General features: G+C 43.5%; 4 protein-coding genes across 4 annotated transcripts; all 4 read right to left on the bottom strand.

Moving 5' to 3' along the window:
- Positions 1-1,526: 1,526 nt before the first annotated feature.
- On the bottom strand, positions 1,527-2,456 carry LOC142960622 (olfactory receptor 52J3-like). The gene has a single exon (XM_076102548.1). The coding sequence runs from the start codon at positions 2,454-2,456 to the stop codon at positions 1,527-1,529; it is 930 nt and encodes a 309-aa protein (XP_075958663.1).
- A 2,856-nt stretch (positions 2,457-5,312) lies between these two features.
- Positions 5,313-6,257, bottom strand: LOC142960269 (olfactory receptor 52N5-like). Its single transcript, XM_076102045.1, has one exon. The coding sequence runs from the start codon at positions 6,255-6,257 to the stop codon at positions 5,313-5,315; it is 945 nt and encodes a 314-aa protein (XP_075958160.1).
- Positions 6,258-8,563: 2,306 nt separating this feature from the next.
- On the bottom strand, positions 8,564-9,913 carry LOC142959982 (olfactory receptor 52B6-like). The gene is made up of 2 exons (XM_076101517.1): positions 9,876-9,913; positions 8,564-9,185 (listed from the first exon to the last, which is right to left on the bottom strand). Exons 1-2 carry the CDS (start codon positions 9,911-9,913, stop codon positions 8,564-8,566), a joined length of 660 nt encoding a protein of 219 aa, XP_075957632.1.
- A 699-nt stretch (positions 9,914-10,612) lies between these two features.
- On the bottom strand, positions 10,613-11,560 carry LOC142959981 (olfactory receptor 52N5-like). The gene has a single exon (XM_076101516.1). The coding sequence runs from the start codon at positions 11,558-11,560 to the stop codon at positions 10,613-10,615; it is 948 nt and encodes a 315-aa protein (XP_075957631.1).
- Between the last annotated feature and the right edge of the window lie 2,840 nt (positions 11,561-14,400).

Here is a 14,400-nt window from a genome sequence, read left to right as displayed (position 1 = left end):
ATTGGTGTTTAGATTTGGCACATTTGTTTATCAAGAGTTAGATTCAACAGTTTGAATATTAATAGAGAGCAGCTGAAACGCATCAGAACCAACAGCAGCAGTAAAACATCAGTGGAACACGTCACTGCTATGTGAGTCAGGTTTACCTCGAATGACGTGAACCTCATGCAGCCAGACCAGAGGTGGACTGACAGACACCTTTTATGAGCTGACTGAGCCGCCCCTGGTATGCACAGCGTTGCTCAACAGTTTGTCACCAGGCAACTGTTGCTGTCAACTTGGCATCTACATCCTGAGCGTGTTCTCAGTATGTGGGTCAACTCACTGTTGTTCAGATCTCAGCTGTTGTTTTCTTTATTGATTTTCTGTTCGGGATCTAATTCCAAGTTGGTAAAACACCTGATCCATAAGAGTCAACTCCTTCATCTCCTTTCACCATTTTATAAATCAAGACCCAAAAAATATATGTTGATCGTTAAAGAGGCTACCTGCTCAGGTACTCTGTTCTCTACCTGCTCAGGTACTCTGTTCTCTACCTGCTCAGGTACTCTGTTCACTACCTGCTCAGGTACTCTGTTCTCTACCTGCTCAGGTACTCTGTTCTCTACCTGCTCAGGTACTCTGTTCTCTACCTGCTCAGGTACTCTGTTCTCTACCTGCTCAGGTACTCTGTTCTCTACCTGCTCAGGTACTCTGTTCACTACCTGCTCAGGTACTCTGTTCACTACCTGCTCAGGTACTCTGTTCTCTACCTGCTCAGGTACTCTGTTCTCGACCTGCTCAGGTACTCTGTTCTCTACCTGCTCAGGTACTCTGTTCTCTACCTGCTCAGGTACTCTGTTCACTACCTGCTCAGGTACTCTGTTCTCTACCTGCTCAGGTACTCTGTTCACTACCTGCTCAGGTACTCTGTTCTCTACCTGCTCAGGTACTCTGTTCTCTACCTGCTCAGGTACTCTGTTCACTACCTGCTCAGGTACTCTGTTCTCTACCTGCTCAGGTACTCTGTTCTCTACCTGCTCAGGTACTCTGTTCTCTACCTGCTCAGGTACTCTGTTCACTACCTGCTCAGGTACTCTGTTCTCTACCTGCTCAGGTACTCTGTTCTCTACCTGCTCAGGTACTCTGTTCTCTACCTGCTCAGGTACTCTGTTCACTACCTGCTCAGGTACTCTGTTCTCTACCTGCTCAGGTACTCTGTTCACTACCTGCTCAGGTACTCTGTTCTCTACCTGCTCAGGTACTCTGTTCTCTACCTGCTCAGGTACTCTGTTCACTACCTGCTCAGGTACTCTGTTCACTACCTGCTCAGGTACTCTGTTCTCTACCTGTTCAGTGTAAAGGCCACTCAACTAACTTTTTCAGAGCCTTATTCATATATATTTATTCAGGACTTTAGAGATTATTTTCAAAACATATCAGAACATTTTACGTTAGTAAAGTACGTCAATACAAGTATCTCAGTATTTAATTACAGTTTCTTTACATTAAAGTGACTTTTGTCATTTCATCTCACTCGGTCAGAATCATTTTTTTCTAGTAAATATGACGATCATTTGTTCTCTGACAGCTTTGATCTGCAGTCCGTAGATAACGGCGTTCATGGAAGGAGGAACCACGTGGAACAAGATGGAGGCCAGCTTCCTGTGGTCCGACAAGTGAGGGAACCGATGGAGGATGATGACGATGTTCCCCGACAAGAGCAGGATGGCGTACACGGCCAGGTGTGTGGCGCAGGTCTGCAGCGCTTTGCTGTTCAGAGACTTGTTCATGCTGCTCAGACACACGACGGCGATCTTCAGGTAGGTGAGCATCACGCTGCACAGCGACGCGGCCATCATGAGCATGCCGCTGCCGAGGCCGTAGATGTGGTTGATGAGGACGTTCTCACATGACAGCTTGAACAAGGAGGCGTTGTCGCAGAACGGGTTGAGAATAGTCCTTCTGCAGCGAGACAGGCGGACGCTGAGGCCCACGAGGATCACGATCAAAAAGAAAGCCACCGTCCACGCCGCCACCGACAACGCCACCACCATCCTGCTGGTCATGATGGTGGCGTATCGCAGGGGGTTGCAGATGGCCACGTAGCGGTCGAAGGCCATGATTATGAGCACCGTGTGGGAGACGCCTGCATGAAAGTGAGCGCAGAAGGCCTGGATGACACACTCATAGTAGTGAATGTAGCGCTGAGTCATTGGAGTGAAAACATCCCCCAGGACACGAGGGATGACGGTCGTCGCCCCGAACGCATCGTTAACACTCATGTTGCAGAAGAGCAGGTACATGGGCTGGTGGAGGCTCCTCTCCATGGTGATCAGGACCACCAGGCCGACGTTGGACACCATGATGAAGATGTAGATGAGGAGGAGGAGGACGAAGGCGGGAACGGAGAACTCTGGGCTGACCTTTAACCCCTCCAGCTGTAGAACATCCATATCGATGGATTCGTTGTCCATGCTGCAGAGGGAGGATGAAGAAAGCATAAAGCCAAAATAAATCATTATCAAATTAAATGGAGTAACAAATTAATATCATGTTTAGTGTGTTTGGACTCAAAAGAAAAAAGTCAAACAGAACTGTAGTTCTATCTGGAGAAAGTTAAGATTTCTCCTAATGCAGTTGTTTTACAATAAATCACAAGTCCATCCATCATCTTTCACTGCTTATCCTGTTCAGGGTCGCAGGAGGGCTGCAGCCGATCCCAGCTGACACTGCGGTGAAGGCAGGGTTCACCTGGACAGGTAGCTAGACCATCACAGGTCTCATAGAGACAGACAACCATTCACGCTCACATTCACACCGACGGGCGATTTAGAGTCATCACTGTCTTTGGACTGTTGGGAGGAAACCTGAGTCCCCGGAGAGAGAACCACGCTGACACACGGGGAGAGCATGCAAACTACACAGAGGTGATAGGTTTGTACATTTAACATGTTATATATCATTGAAGAGGTTTTGCATTAACCACAATAACATTCACATGAACAGTGTATCACTCTCTCTTTCCTTCTATTACGATAATCACCTCTGGTTCAATTTCTATTTAGTTTGCACGTTGCACAGAAATCATTTCAGATTTTTATTTAAAAGCAGCTGTTCATAAAGATCACAATTACTTTCTTAAACTGTAAAATAAATATAGTTATCAGGAATCAGAAAATATTGTATATAAAGTTGAATATGTTGTTTTTAAATGTAAACTGAAAGAAAACGAACACTTTCTAACCATGAAACCAGCTTCAAATATACAAATCTGAAAGTCAAACTTGAATACTTCACCTAATCCAGTTCTGTCGACTGTGGAAGCTGAATTTATTCAACATTTCCAGGCATGAAGAGAGAGTCGCAACATGTCGAACAGGAAACTCCAAAACTGAAGTCACAAGATTCTACGAACTAGAAGGAAAATATTCCTGCAAACAGAGTATTTCAATAAAGTACTGATCAGTTCAATGAAAACAAAGATGAAATCCTAAAGAAACACTTGATACAAATGTTCAGTCTGAGGATTTCAATCATTTCCAGACATTTCAGATTACTCTTTCACTTTTCATCAATATTGATATTTGGCTGTTATTCATGTTTTCAGCCACACAGAACATGTTCATGAAGCTTGAATAGAACAAATGGACATTTAATAAAAAAGCATCTCAAATGAATTTAACATGCTTCATTTGAATAAGTCTTTAAAACATTTGATTGTTATTGATTTGCTCTTTTCATTCAATTTCATCTTTTTTTTAAATTTGCCAGATTACAGTTAACATGTCAGTGTTGTTACACATTGTAAGACTGTATGAGTGTGAGTCAGGTTTACCTCCTCCAGCCAGACCAGAGGTGGACTGGAAGACACTTTATAAGACGCCTGAGCGCTTTAGACCACATCTCCAGCGGCCCTGAGGGCTTTGATCTCCTCACATCAAAACAATTTAATGATGTTTTTAAGTTTCATTCAACTTTACTTACAGAAGTTAACTTTCTTCAACTCCAGTATTCTGTACTATTATGTACTTAAACACGGCCAATAGAACCTTTGATATCAGTAATCCTGATTTTGATCACATAGCATGATGCTTAAATGGAACTTACATAGTTTTCACATCACTGTCTAAGTGATTCTCAATGTTTCTGACTGCCTGGTTTGTTCCAACATATTACAGTTTACGGTGCACACTGGGCCTACGTTAAAGTTAGTGAAGCTGAATTAGAGCTGGGCTATTTGCTGTTGTTTTTATTTTACTTTGTCAGCGTCTCCAGCTACGTCACCCTGCATCCTCATTCTACGTCCGTCCACTTGATGTCCTGAGACGTTCCCAACTGTCCCAGTAAGCTCCCAACTGTCCCAGTAAGTTCCCAACTGTCCCAGTCAGCGCCCCTCTGCTTACCTGTTTCCACTTTCTCTCATCAGCCTGCAGTACTCAACCAGCCTTTTTTCCACTTATTCCCTGCCAGATGTTAATGTTGCTTCATGCTGATACTCTCCAGCCACCTAGACCTGGACCTAGAGCTGGACCTAGACCTAAACCTGGACTTGCAACTGAGCCTGGGCCTGGACTTGCAGCTACATCTGGACATGGACATAAACTTGCACCTAGCCTGAGCCTGAACTTGGACCTGGACCATAACCAGGACCTGGACATGAACCTGCACCTGCACCTACTGTACATGTAAGCTAATCTATCTTGACGATAAATCACTGAACTCTTCCCCTGCTGCCCCACTTCACAACTTAATAGGACGTGATTATTTTCAACAAGTGTCAACACAGTCTCATGGCAGTTTGTTAAATAGTCACAATATCTATTTATTCATACACATGGACAAAGATTTTAAATTTGGCGACAGCTAAAAAACAAATGAAAACGGTCAAAAACCAAGACGAGGACAGTCAGAAACCAAGATGGCGACAGTCAAAAACCAAGATGGTGACGTTCAAAAACCAACATGGCGACGGTCAAAAACCAAGATGGCGACGGTCAAAAACCAAGATGGCGACGGACAAAAACCAAGATGGCGATGTTAAAAAACCAAGATGGTGACGGTCAACAACTTCTCCACTGCTTTCTCTTAGCCCCTCCCCTCATTTTAAGTACTGGAGAAGCGCTGTATGAATCTTATAATTATTGAAATCAGTTGAGAAACAAGTCAAACTCTAAATAATTATGTTAACATACTTTTTATTTAGCATCATTACTTCAGAATATTGTTACTGAATGGATGTTTAGAGAAGTGAAATACATTTGAAAATAAAGAAGGTGATTTCTCAATGACAGAGTCAACTATTTTATTATCAGTTATTTACATTAAATTCACTATTGAGTCATTTCACCTCTGTTCCTGGTAAACATGATGACAATCTTTTGTCTGACGGCTTTGATTTGCAGTCCGTAGATAACGGCGTTCATAGCGGGAGGAACCACATGTAACAAGATGGAGGCCAACTTCCTGTGGTCCGATAAGTGAGGGAACCGATGGAGGATGACGATGATGGAGCCCGACACAAACATGATGACGTACACGGCCAGGTGTGTGGCGCAGGTCTGCAGCCCTTTGCCGTTCAGAGACTTGTTCCTGCTGCTCAAACACACGACGGCGATCTTCAGGTAGGTGAGCATCACGCTGCCGAGGGAGGAGCCCAGCAGCACCACCGTGTAGCCGAGGCCGTAGATGTTGTTGGCGAGGACGCTCTCACAGGAGAGCTTGAACAAGGAGGCGTTGTCGCACAACGGGTTGAGTACAGTCTGCCTGCAGCGGGACAGGCGGATGCTGAGCCCCACGAGGATCCCCACCATCAACAACGCCACCGTCCACGCCGACACCGATAGCTTCACCACCGTCCTGCTGGTCATGATGGCGGCGTATCGCAGAGGGCTGCAGATGGCCACGTAGCGGTCGAAGGCCATGATCATGAGCACCGTGTGGGAGGCGCCCATGTTAATGTGAACGCAAAAAGCCTGAGCGACGCAGTCGATGTAGTGGATGTACCGCTCTGTGATTGGAGTAAAAACGTTACTCAACAAGCGAGGGATGACGGTCGTCGCCCCGAACGCATCGTTAACACTCATGTTGCAGAAGAGCAGGTACATGGGCTGGTGGAGGCTCCTCTCCATGGTGATCAGGACCACCAGGCCGACGTTGGACACCATGATGAAGATGTAGATGAGGAGGAGGAGGACGAAGGCGGGAACGGAGAACTCTGGGCTGACCTTTAACCCCTCCAGGATTAGAATATCTGTGTTTAAAGAATGGTTATCCATCGTGCAGGCGGTTAATGTAATCCTAGTGAGGATGGGAGAGAGACAAAATACAGAACTTTACTGTATTATCAGATAAGAGTGTCGATAATAGTGTATAATATATAATAAAAATAGATATTGTGATCTACACAATCACAACAAATGGCTTTAGCAGCAGCCAAGAAATAAAAAGAGGGGAAAATATTCATCCATATGCACAGATTTATCATATTAAAATATGTTTCTGTAGTCTGGAGAAATGAATACTTGGCAACAACATGCATGTTTGCTTTTTACATCCAAAACTTGGTTAAATGTTGTCATTGAATAATTCAAACAGGCAAAAAGTATATATGTGTCTAATACCAGAAGAAAACAACCTTTTTAAAGTAACTTCTAATAATCATAAGTAATAAATTCATTACATGAAACAGAGTTAGGGGCATTTGTACACACGATCAACAACAAAACTAAACAATGTTCAAAAATACATTCAAACAGATTCTTCTAATTACTGCTAAAAGTAACATATTGCACCATTTGACATGAAACCTTCATTGTGTCACATGAACAGTCGTTTGAGCAGCTGATTAAAAATAATATGTTCATACATTTATAACACAAAGTCACTTTTTAACTTCTTTAAATTTCTATTCAATCAAAACAAAATGTTTATTTGCCAATAAGCTGTCTGGTAGCACAACCCACAACCACACAGCAGCAGTATTTTACTGTGAAATGATATTTGTTATTTTGATGTTAGATTACTGTCTGGTCCATGTACAGCAAAGCTCAGAGTATTTCAATAAAGTACTGATCAGTTCAATGAAAACAAAGATGAAATCCTAAAGAAACACTTGATACAAATGTTCAGTCTGAGGATTTCAATCATTTCCAGACATTTCAGATTACTCTTTCACTTTTCATCAATATTGATATTTGGCTGTTATTCATGTTTTCAGCCACACAGAACATGTTCATGAAGCTTGAATAGAACAAATGGACATTTAATAAAAAAGCATCTCAAATGAATTTAACATGCTTCATTTGAATAAGTCTTTAAAACATTTGATTGTTATTGATTTGCTCTTTTCATTCAATTTCATCTTTTTTTTAAATTTGCCAGATTACAGTTAACATGTCAGTGTTGTTACACATTGTAAGACTGTATGAGTGTGAGTCAGGTTTACCTCCTCCAGCCAGACCAGAGGTGGACTGGAAGACACTTTATAAGACGCCTGAGCGCTTTAGACCACATCTCCAGCGGCCCTGAGGGCTTTGATCTCCTCACATCAAAACAATTTAATGATGTTTTTAAGTTTCATTCAACTTTACTTACAGAAGTTAACTTTCTTCAACTCCAGTATTCTGTACTATTATGTACTTAAACACGGCCAATAGAACCTTTGATATCAGTAATCCTGATTTTGATCACATAGCATGATGCTTAAATGGAACTTACATAGTTTTCACATCACTGTCTAAGTGATTCTCAATGTTTCTGACTGCCTGGTTTGTTCCAACATATTACAGTTTACGGTGCACACTGGGCCTACGTTAAAGTTAGTGAAGCTGAATTAGAGCTGGGCTATTTGCTGTTGTTTTTATTTTACTTTGTCAGCGTCTCCAGCTACGTCACCCTGCATCCTCATTCTACGTCCGTCCACTTGATGTCCTGAGACGTTCCCAACTGTCCCAGTAAGCTCCCAACTGTCCCAGTAAGTTCCCAACTGTCCCAGTCAGCGCCCCTCTGCTTACCTGTTTCCACTTTCTCTCATCAGCCTGCAGTACTCAACCAGCCTTTTTTCCACTTATTCCCTGCCAGATGTTAATGTTGCTTCATGCTGATACTCTCCAGCCACCTAGACCTGGACCTAGAGCTGGACCTAGACCTAAACCTGGACTTGCAACTGAGCCTGGGCCTGGACTTGCAGCTACATCTGGACATGGACATAAACTTGCACCTAGCCTGAGCTTGAACTTGGACCTGGACCATAACCAGGACCTGGACATGAACCTGCACCTGCACCTACTGTACATGTAAGCTAATCTATCTTGACGATAAATCACTGAACTCTTCCCCTGCTGCCCCACTTCACAACTTAATAGGACGTGATTATTTTCAACAAGTGTCAACACAGTCTCATGGCAGTTTGTTAAATAGTCACAATATCTATTTATTCATACACATGGACAGAGATTTTAAATTTGGCGACAGCTAAAAAACAAATGAAAACGGTCAAAAAACAAAATTGCCACGGTGAAAAACCAAGATGGCGACGGTCAAAAACTAAGATGGCGACGGTCAAAAACCAAGATGGCGAAATTCAAAAACCAAGATAACGACGGTCAAAAATCAAGATGGTGACGATGATGATGGAGCCCGACACAAACATGATGACGTACACGGCCAGGTGTGTGGCGCAGGTCTGCAGCCCTTTGCCGTTCAGAGACTTGTTCCTGCTGCTCAAACACACGACGGCGATCTTCAGGTAGGTGAGCGTCACGCTGCCGAGGGAGGAGCCCAGCAGCACCACCGTGTAGCCGAGGCCGTAGATGTTGTTGGCGAGGACGCTCTCACAGGAGAGCTTGAACAAGGAGGCGTTGTCGCACAACGGGTTGAGAATAGTCCTTCTGCAGCGAGACAGGCGGATGCTGAGCCCCACGAGGATCCCCACCATCAACAACGCCACCGTCCACGCCGACACCGATAGCTTCACCACCGTCCTGCTGGTCATGATGGTGGCGTATCGCAGAGGGCTGCAGATGGCCACGTAGCGGTCGAAGGCCATGATCATGAGCACCGTGTGGGAGGCGCTCGCGTTAAAGTGAGCGCAAAAAGCCTGAGCGACGCAGTTGATGTAGTGGATGTACCGCTCTGTGATTGGAGTAAAAACGTTACTCAACAAGCGAGGGATGACGGTCGTCGCCCCGAACACATCGTTGAGACCTCAATAAGATAACAGGTATATTTTTGGCAGAATTATAATCTGTATAAAACTTTGTAAAGTGGGACATTCCTTTGCATGGACATGACAAGTCTGCTAGCATTTTTAGATGCATATTTGAGACTATGTGCGAGGGAGACTCTAGTCCAAGGAACCATTACGATGCTCAACGCTAATTTGAGGGCTCAAAAATAATTTTCGGATTGCATGTACAATGTTTACAAAGATAAGTATGCTTTAGGGCGGGGCTACACAGTGATTGACAGGTCTCTACCAGAGCGGTAAATGGACCATCATGTACTAAATGAACATCATGCTGTATTGAAGAAGACTTGAAACTAGAGATTGAGACCATAAACTCATGTTTACAATGTTTACTGAGGTAATAAATCAAGAGAGAAGTAGAGTCATTTTCTCATAGACTTCTATACAACCAGAGGAGTCGCCCCCTGGTGGACACTAGAGAGAATGCAACTTTAATGCACATAAGCGCTGACTTCACTTTTCAGAACCGGAGGATGCCGCTTGTTTAGAACTGTTTTTTGATAGCAGTGCAGTTTTTTGGGCGGGTCAGTTGTTCCTTAAGTCCTTAAGTTTTCCCCCAAGTTTTAACCGAGTTGTAGAAATAATACTGCTGGTTGAGTCACGTGCTTCATGTACGTCAGTATTTATTTAAACATTTTATTTCAATGGCAAACTTACAAACATGTGGAAATGTAACACTGTCATGGATTAACAGACCATTGTTGATGTCATTTGAAACCCCTGTACTTTTTCCTCATCATTTTTAATTGACTGTCTAATTTGATGACACATTCATTTTTTACTGCCAAAAAGTCAGAGTGTGAAGAATCTGACATTTTCACATATTTATCAATTGGTACGTAATATGTTTTTGAGAAATGACTTCACCACAAATAAGTTTTGAAAGGAACCTTAAGATAAGATATATATATTTAATGAACACAATTCATCAATGCATAGGAAGTTATATATAGATATATTTATATCTATATATAGTGTATATAAGTTTAGATCCTTGTTGTTGAGCTAAACTGACTCACTGACTGTACAGTACTGTCTGTCTTCTAAGTGCTTTCCTCATTAATAGCACTTTACATGGAAAAAAATAGACTATATATATATTTATATATATTTGTATGTATATCACAAAGTTGATATATATATATATTTATATATATATATGTGTATATAAATATATATAGTCTTTAACTTCCTACATGTTGATACATTTTGTTCATAAAAGCTTTTTTCATTACTACAAATTGATGAACAGGTAGCTCACCATAGTGTTGTATTTATACTTCTAACCATGAAACATGATCCATTAAAAACATATTATTATTATATTCTATAAGCATCCTGAGCAACAACATTTCCACTTTGCCCTCTGATCACATCGTATAATTAAACATCCATTAAAGCTACTTTGTTGTTATGGAACAAAGCCATAATCCTCTGCCGGACCTCTTTAATCTGCAGCCCGTAGATGACGGCGTTCAGGACCGGCAGCACTACGTGTCCCAAGACGGCCGCCACTTTTCTGTGGTCCGCCAGCTGAGGGAAGCGGTGCAGGGTGACGATGATGAACCCGGACACCAGGAGGAACACGTACACGGCCAGGTGTGTGGCGCAGGTCTGCAGCGCTTTGCCATTCAGAGACTTGTTCCTGCTGCTCAGACACACGACGGCGATCTTCAGGTAGGTGAGCGTCACGCTGCCGATGGAGGAGCCCAGCAGCACCACCGTGTAGCCGAGGCCGTAGATGTTGTTGATGAGGACGCTCTCACAGGAGAGCTTGAACAAGGAGGCGTTGTCGCAGAACAAGTTCGATACGACCGACCTGCAGCGCGACAGGCGGACGCTGAGCCCAACGAGGATCCCCACCATCAACAACGCCACCGTCCACGCCGCCGCCGACAGCTTCACCACCGTCCTGCTGGTCATGATGGTGGCGTATCGCAGCGGGCTGCAGATGGCCACGTAGCGGTCGAAGGCCATGATCATGAGCACCGTGTGGGAGGCGCTCGCGTGCAGATGAACACAAAAGGCCTGAACGGCACAGTCTGTGTACCGAATGAACCGCTCTGAGTCTGAGAGTAAAAGATCTCTGAGCACATGAGGGACGATGATCGTGGCCCCAAAAACATCGTTAATGCTCATGTTGCAGAAGAGCAGGTACATGGGCTGCTGGAGGCTCCTGCTCCTGAAGATCAGCACCACCAGGCCCACGTTGGACACCACGATGAAGGTGTAGACGAGGAGGAGGAGGACGAAGGCTGGAATAAAAGAATGGGAGCTGAGCTTTAACCTCTCCAGGATTAGAATTTCTCCTCCAAAAGTGCTGTTTTCCATATCTCATCCGTCACGGAGCACTAAAAAGAGTTCTGCCTGGATAACTGAGCTCTCGGGTACATTTATACAAAGTTATAGTTACAGAAACACAATCTTTAAAAACACCTTGATGAAGTTATCACAGTGAATCTGTCCACATCACAATATCAATGCTGTAATTTGACTCAGAATGATGTAACTCTGAATAGTTTTTAAAGACATCCAACATATAAAGTCTCCATTTCCTTCTATTTCTTATTGATTGAAAGGTTGATTCACCTAAATGACAAAAAACTTAAAACAGCATTTAAAGATTTCAACAAATGTCCCAGAACCAGAAGAATCACCGGCTGTCCAACTTAATCTGTTACAATCTGTGAATGACATCCTGTACCATCAGAGCCTCGGCTCAGAACAGATCAAACATAAACATAAAGAACATTCAACATGAAACATTAACATCTGGATGCAGAGCTCAGGGTGGCAGCACCGACCTCCCTCCACCTCGGACCAGAAGTGAAACTGCAGAAGCTTTTATTTGGTCCGTCAGCCGCAGCATCACACGCTAACAGGTCAACTGTTGCTCGGCAACCGTTGATAATGAGCATCGTCATCGTTTCTCTCTCTTGGAAATGAATTCAAGATATTGTTATTGAAAATGGGCAACAGATATTATAATAACACTACATATTGTTTTCTGCATGTTTGACACATTTTTTTCACTTTTTGTTTGCACTTATTGATTTCATCAAACGTTGTGTATTCGTCTGTTTCTTGAGTGTCTGTGACGGTATTTTTACACTTGTAAAAGAGATTTTAGTAAAACTCTTCCACACAACCAAACTGCATCCTCAGTTAATGTTTTAGAGGGTATTTCTCCCGGGTTACGGTCGTAGTTTCAGCACCTGGTTAACGTTAACGTGAGTTGAAGGAAAACAAAACAACTTGTTTGTGTTTAGTAAAAGATAACGGTTTGGCTTAAAATAAGTACGTTTGTTAGGTAACTAAAGTTAACTAAACATGAGTCAATGTAGACTTTTTGTTTCAAACGGGACAAGGACAGTGGTCTCCTGGGTGATAGTCCTGTGTTTGTTTGACCTCCCGAATCAGACTTCCTCTGCAACCCGTTGGAGGCAGGTTCTGAAACCCTCACCTTTCACCTGATCAATGCACCTCAGAAGACTGACGTTCTAGGGACACCTTACCTTCATCTTCTTTCATCTCAAAAACATCGCCCGTCTCCGTCCCTCCCTCTCCTCCGCAGCCGCTGAAACACTCATCCACGCCTTCATCACCTCTCGACTGGACTACTGCAACAGCATCCTGTACGGCTCACCCACCAAAATCATCAATAAACTACAATACATCCAGAACTCAGCTGCCCGTCTGCTCACCCACTCCCGCACCAGAGACCACATCACCCCAGTCCTTCAAAACCTCCACTGGCTCCCCATACAGCAAAGAATCCAGTTCAAGCTCCTCCTCATCACCTACAAAGCCCTCCACAACCTCGCCCCTTCATACCTTTCAGACCTCCTGCACCGTCACACTCCCAACCGCAACCTCAGATCTGCTGACGCCAACCTCCTTACCCCCCCTACTCTGTCCAAGCATCGAACCTGGGGGGACAGGGCCTTCTCCGTTGCTGCCCCCTCCCTCTGGAACTCCCTGCCCCAACACCTCAGACATTCTTCGTCACTTGCCACTTTCAAAACTGCACTAAAAACTCACCTATTCAAATCTGCTTTTAACCTCTAAAGTCAGTCATGTTTGTTTTCGTTCTTCCTTTTCATGTTTATTTAATTTTATTTATTTTTTTCTTACTGTTATGTCGTATATTTTGTTCTTATTATAAATGCTTCTATTGTTTCTGTTTTTAACATGTAAAGTGTCTTTGAGTGCCTTTTAAAGCGCTATATAAATAAAATGTATTATTATTATTATTATTATCATCATAGACTGGGGAGGTATTCTGCAAAGGAGTACTCACTGTCTCAGATCTGTCCTGGTCTACCTGTCCCCTCTGAGTTTCTAGACCTCAAGGAGGTTTTTAACAAGACTTCTTGAAACCTGGTGGGGCTGCGTTCTTCTTTATGGAGGACAAGTCCTGGCCTTTCATTGAATAAGACTTAGGGGTCGATCACACCGAGATGCATCGCAACAAGTGCGGACGCTTCAAAAACGCCCCTTTGAAACAAAACAGCTAATGAAATCAGCTAACCTCTAACCCCCTAACCTCTAACCTCTAACCCCCTAACCTCTTAACCCCCTAACCTCTAACCCCCTAACCTCTAACCCCCTAACCCAGGCATGGGCAAACTACGGCCCGCGGGCCGGATACGGCCCGTTGGGCTTTTTAATCCGGCCCGTCAAATATTGGTACAAAATTGTCCAAACTATAATAAAGACTAGAGCTGGGCAGTATACAGGTTTTAATTTCCCTTATGATATGAATTCTTCACACATCATTATACCGGTGCATAGCCGAAACAACTGCTGTCTGCTTTCAACAGGCAGCTAAATGTATTCTTTGCTGCTAATGCACAGCGGTCAGCGCTAGTTATCTTATATGTATTGAGAGGGAACCCGAGTCATGGTCATAACTTTATAACACAACAATTAACAACCCACAACTAACGCTCTTTAACAGAGAAAAACACAACAGCACACAACAGTCTGTGACACATAAACAATTTGTAACACTAATAATTGTACATTTATAAAATTTCACCGCCGAACTGCATGCTGGGTACAGCTCGCGAGCGAGCCTGCTTGCTAGCACAACAGTCTGCTAACAGCTGGGAGAGGCTCCGTCGCTCCAGTTACGTTACATTAAAGAACAGAACAGAGCGATGCAGGAT

The sequence above is a fragment of the Anarhichas minor genome, unplaced genomic scaffold, assembly GCF_050575085.1.
Source record: "Anarhichas minor isolate MPS153535 unplaced genomic scaffold, ASM5057508v1 ptg000027l, whole genome shotgun sequence".
Taxonomy (NCBI): Eukaryota; Metazoa; Chordata; class Actinopteri; order Perciformes; family Anarhichadidae; genus Anarhichas; species Anarhichas minor.
Note: the sequence above shows the minus strand (reverse complement) of the source record. Positions and strands in the feature narration are given on the sequence as shown.

What these genes read in the sequence shown, in the direction of transcription:
- LOC142959982 (XM_076101517.1), bottom strand. Translation starts at nt 9,913, where the DNA reads ATGACAGTGTTACATTTCCACATGTTTGTAAGTTTGCC. An exon ending in CACATGTTTGTAAGTTTGCC is followed by an intron (nt 9,186 to 9,875) that starts ATTGAAATAAAA and finishes ATCTTATTGAGG; the next exon opens with TCTCAACGATGTGTTCGGGG.
- LOC142959981 (XM_076101516.1), bottom strand. Translation starts at nt 11,560, where the DNA reads ATGGAAAACAGCACTTTTGGAGGAGAAATTCTAATCCTGGAGAGGTTA.
- LOC142960622 (XM_076102548.1), bottom strand. Translation starts at nt 2,456, where the DNA reads ATGGACAACGAATCCATCGATATGGATGTTCTACAGCTGGAGGGGTTA.
- LOC142960269 (XM_076102045.1), bottom strand. Translation starts at nt 6,257, where the DNA reads ATGGATAACCATTCTTTAAACACAGATATTCTAATCCTGGAGGGGTTA.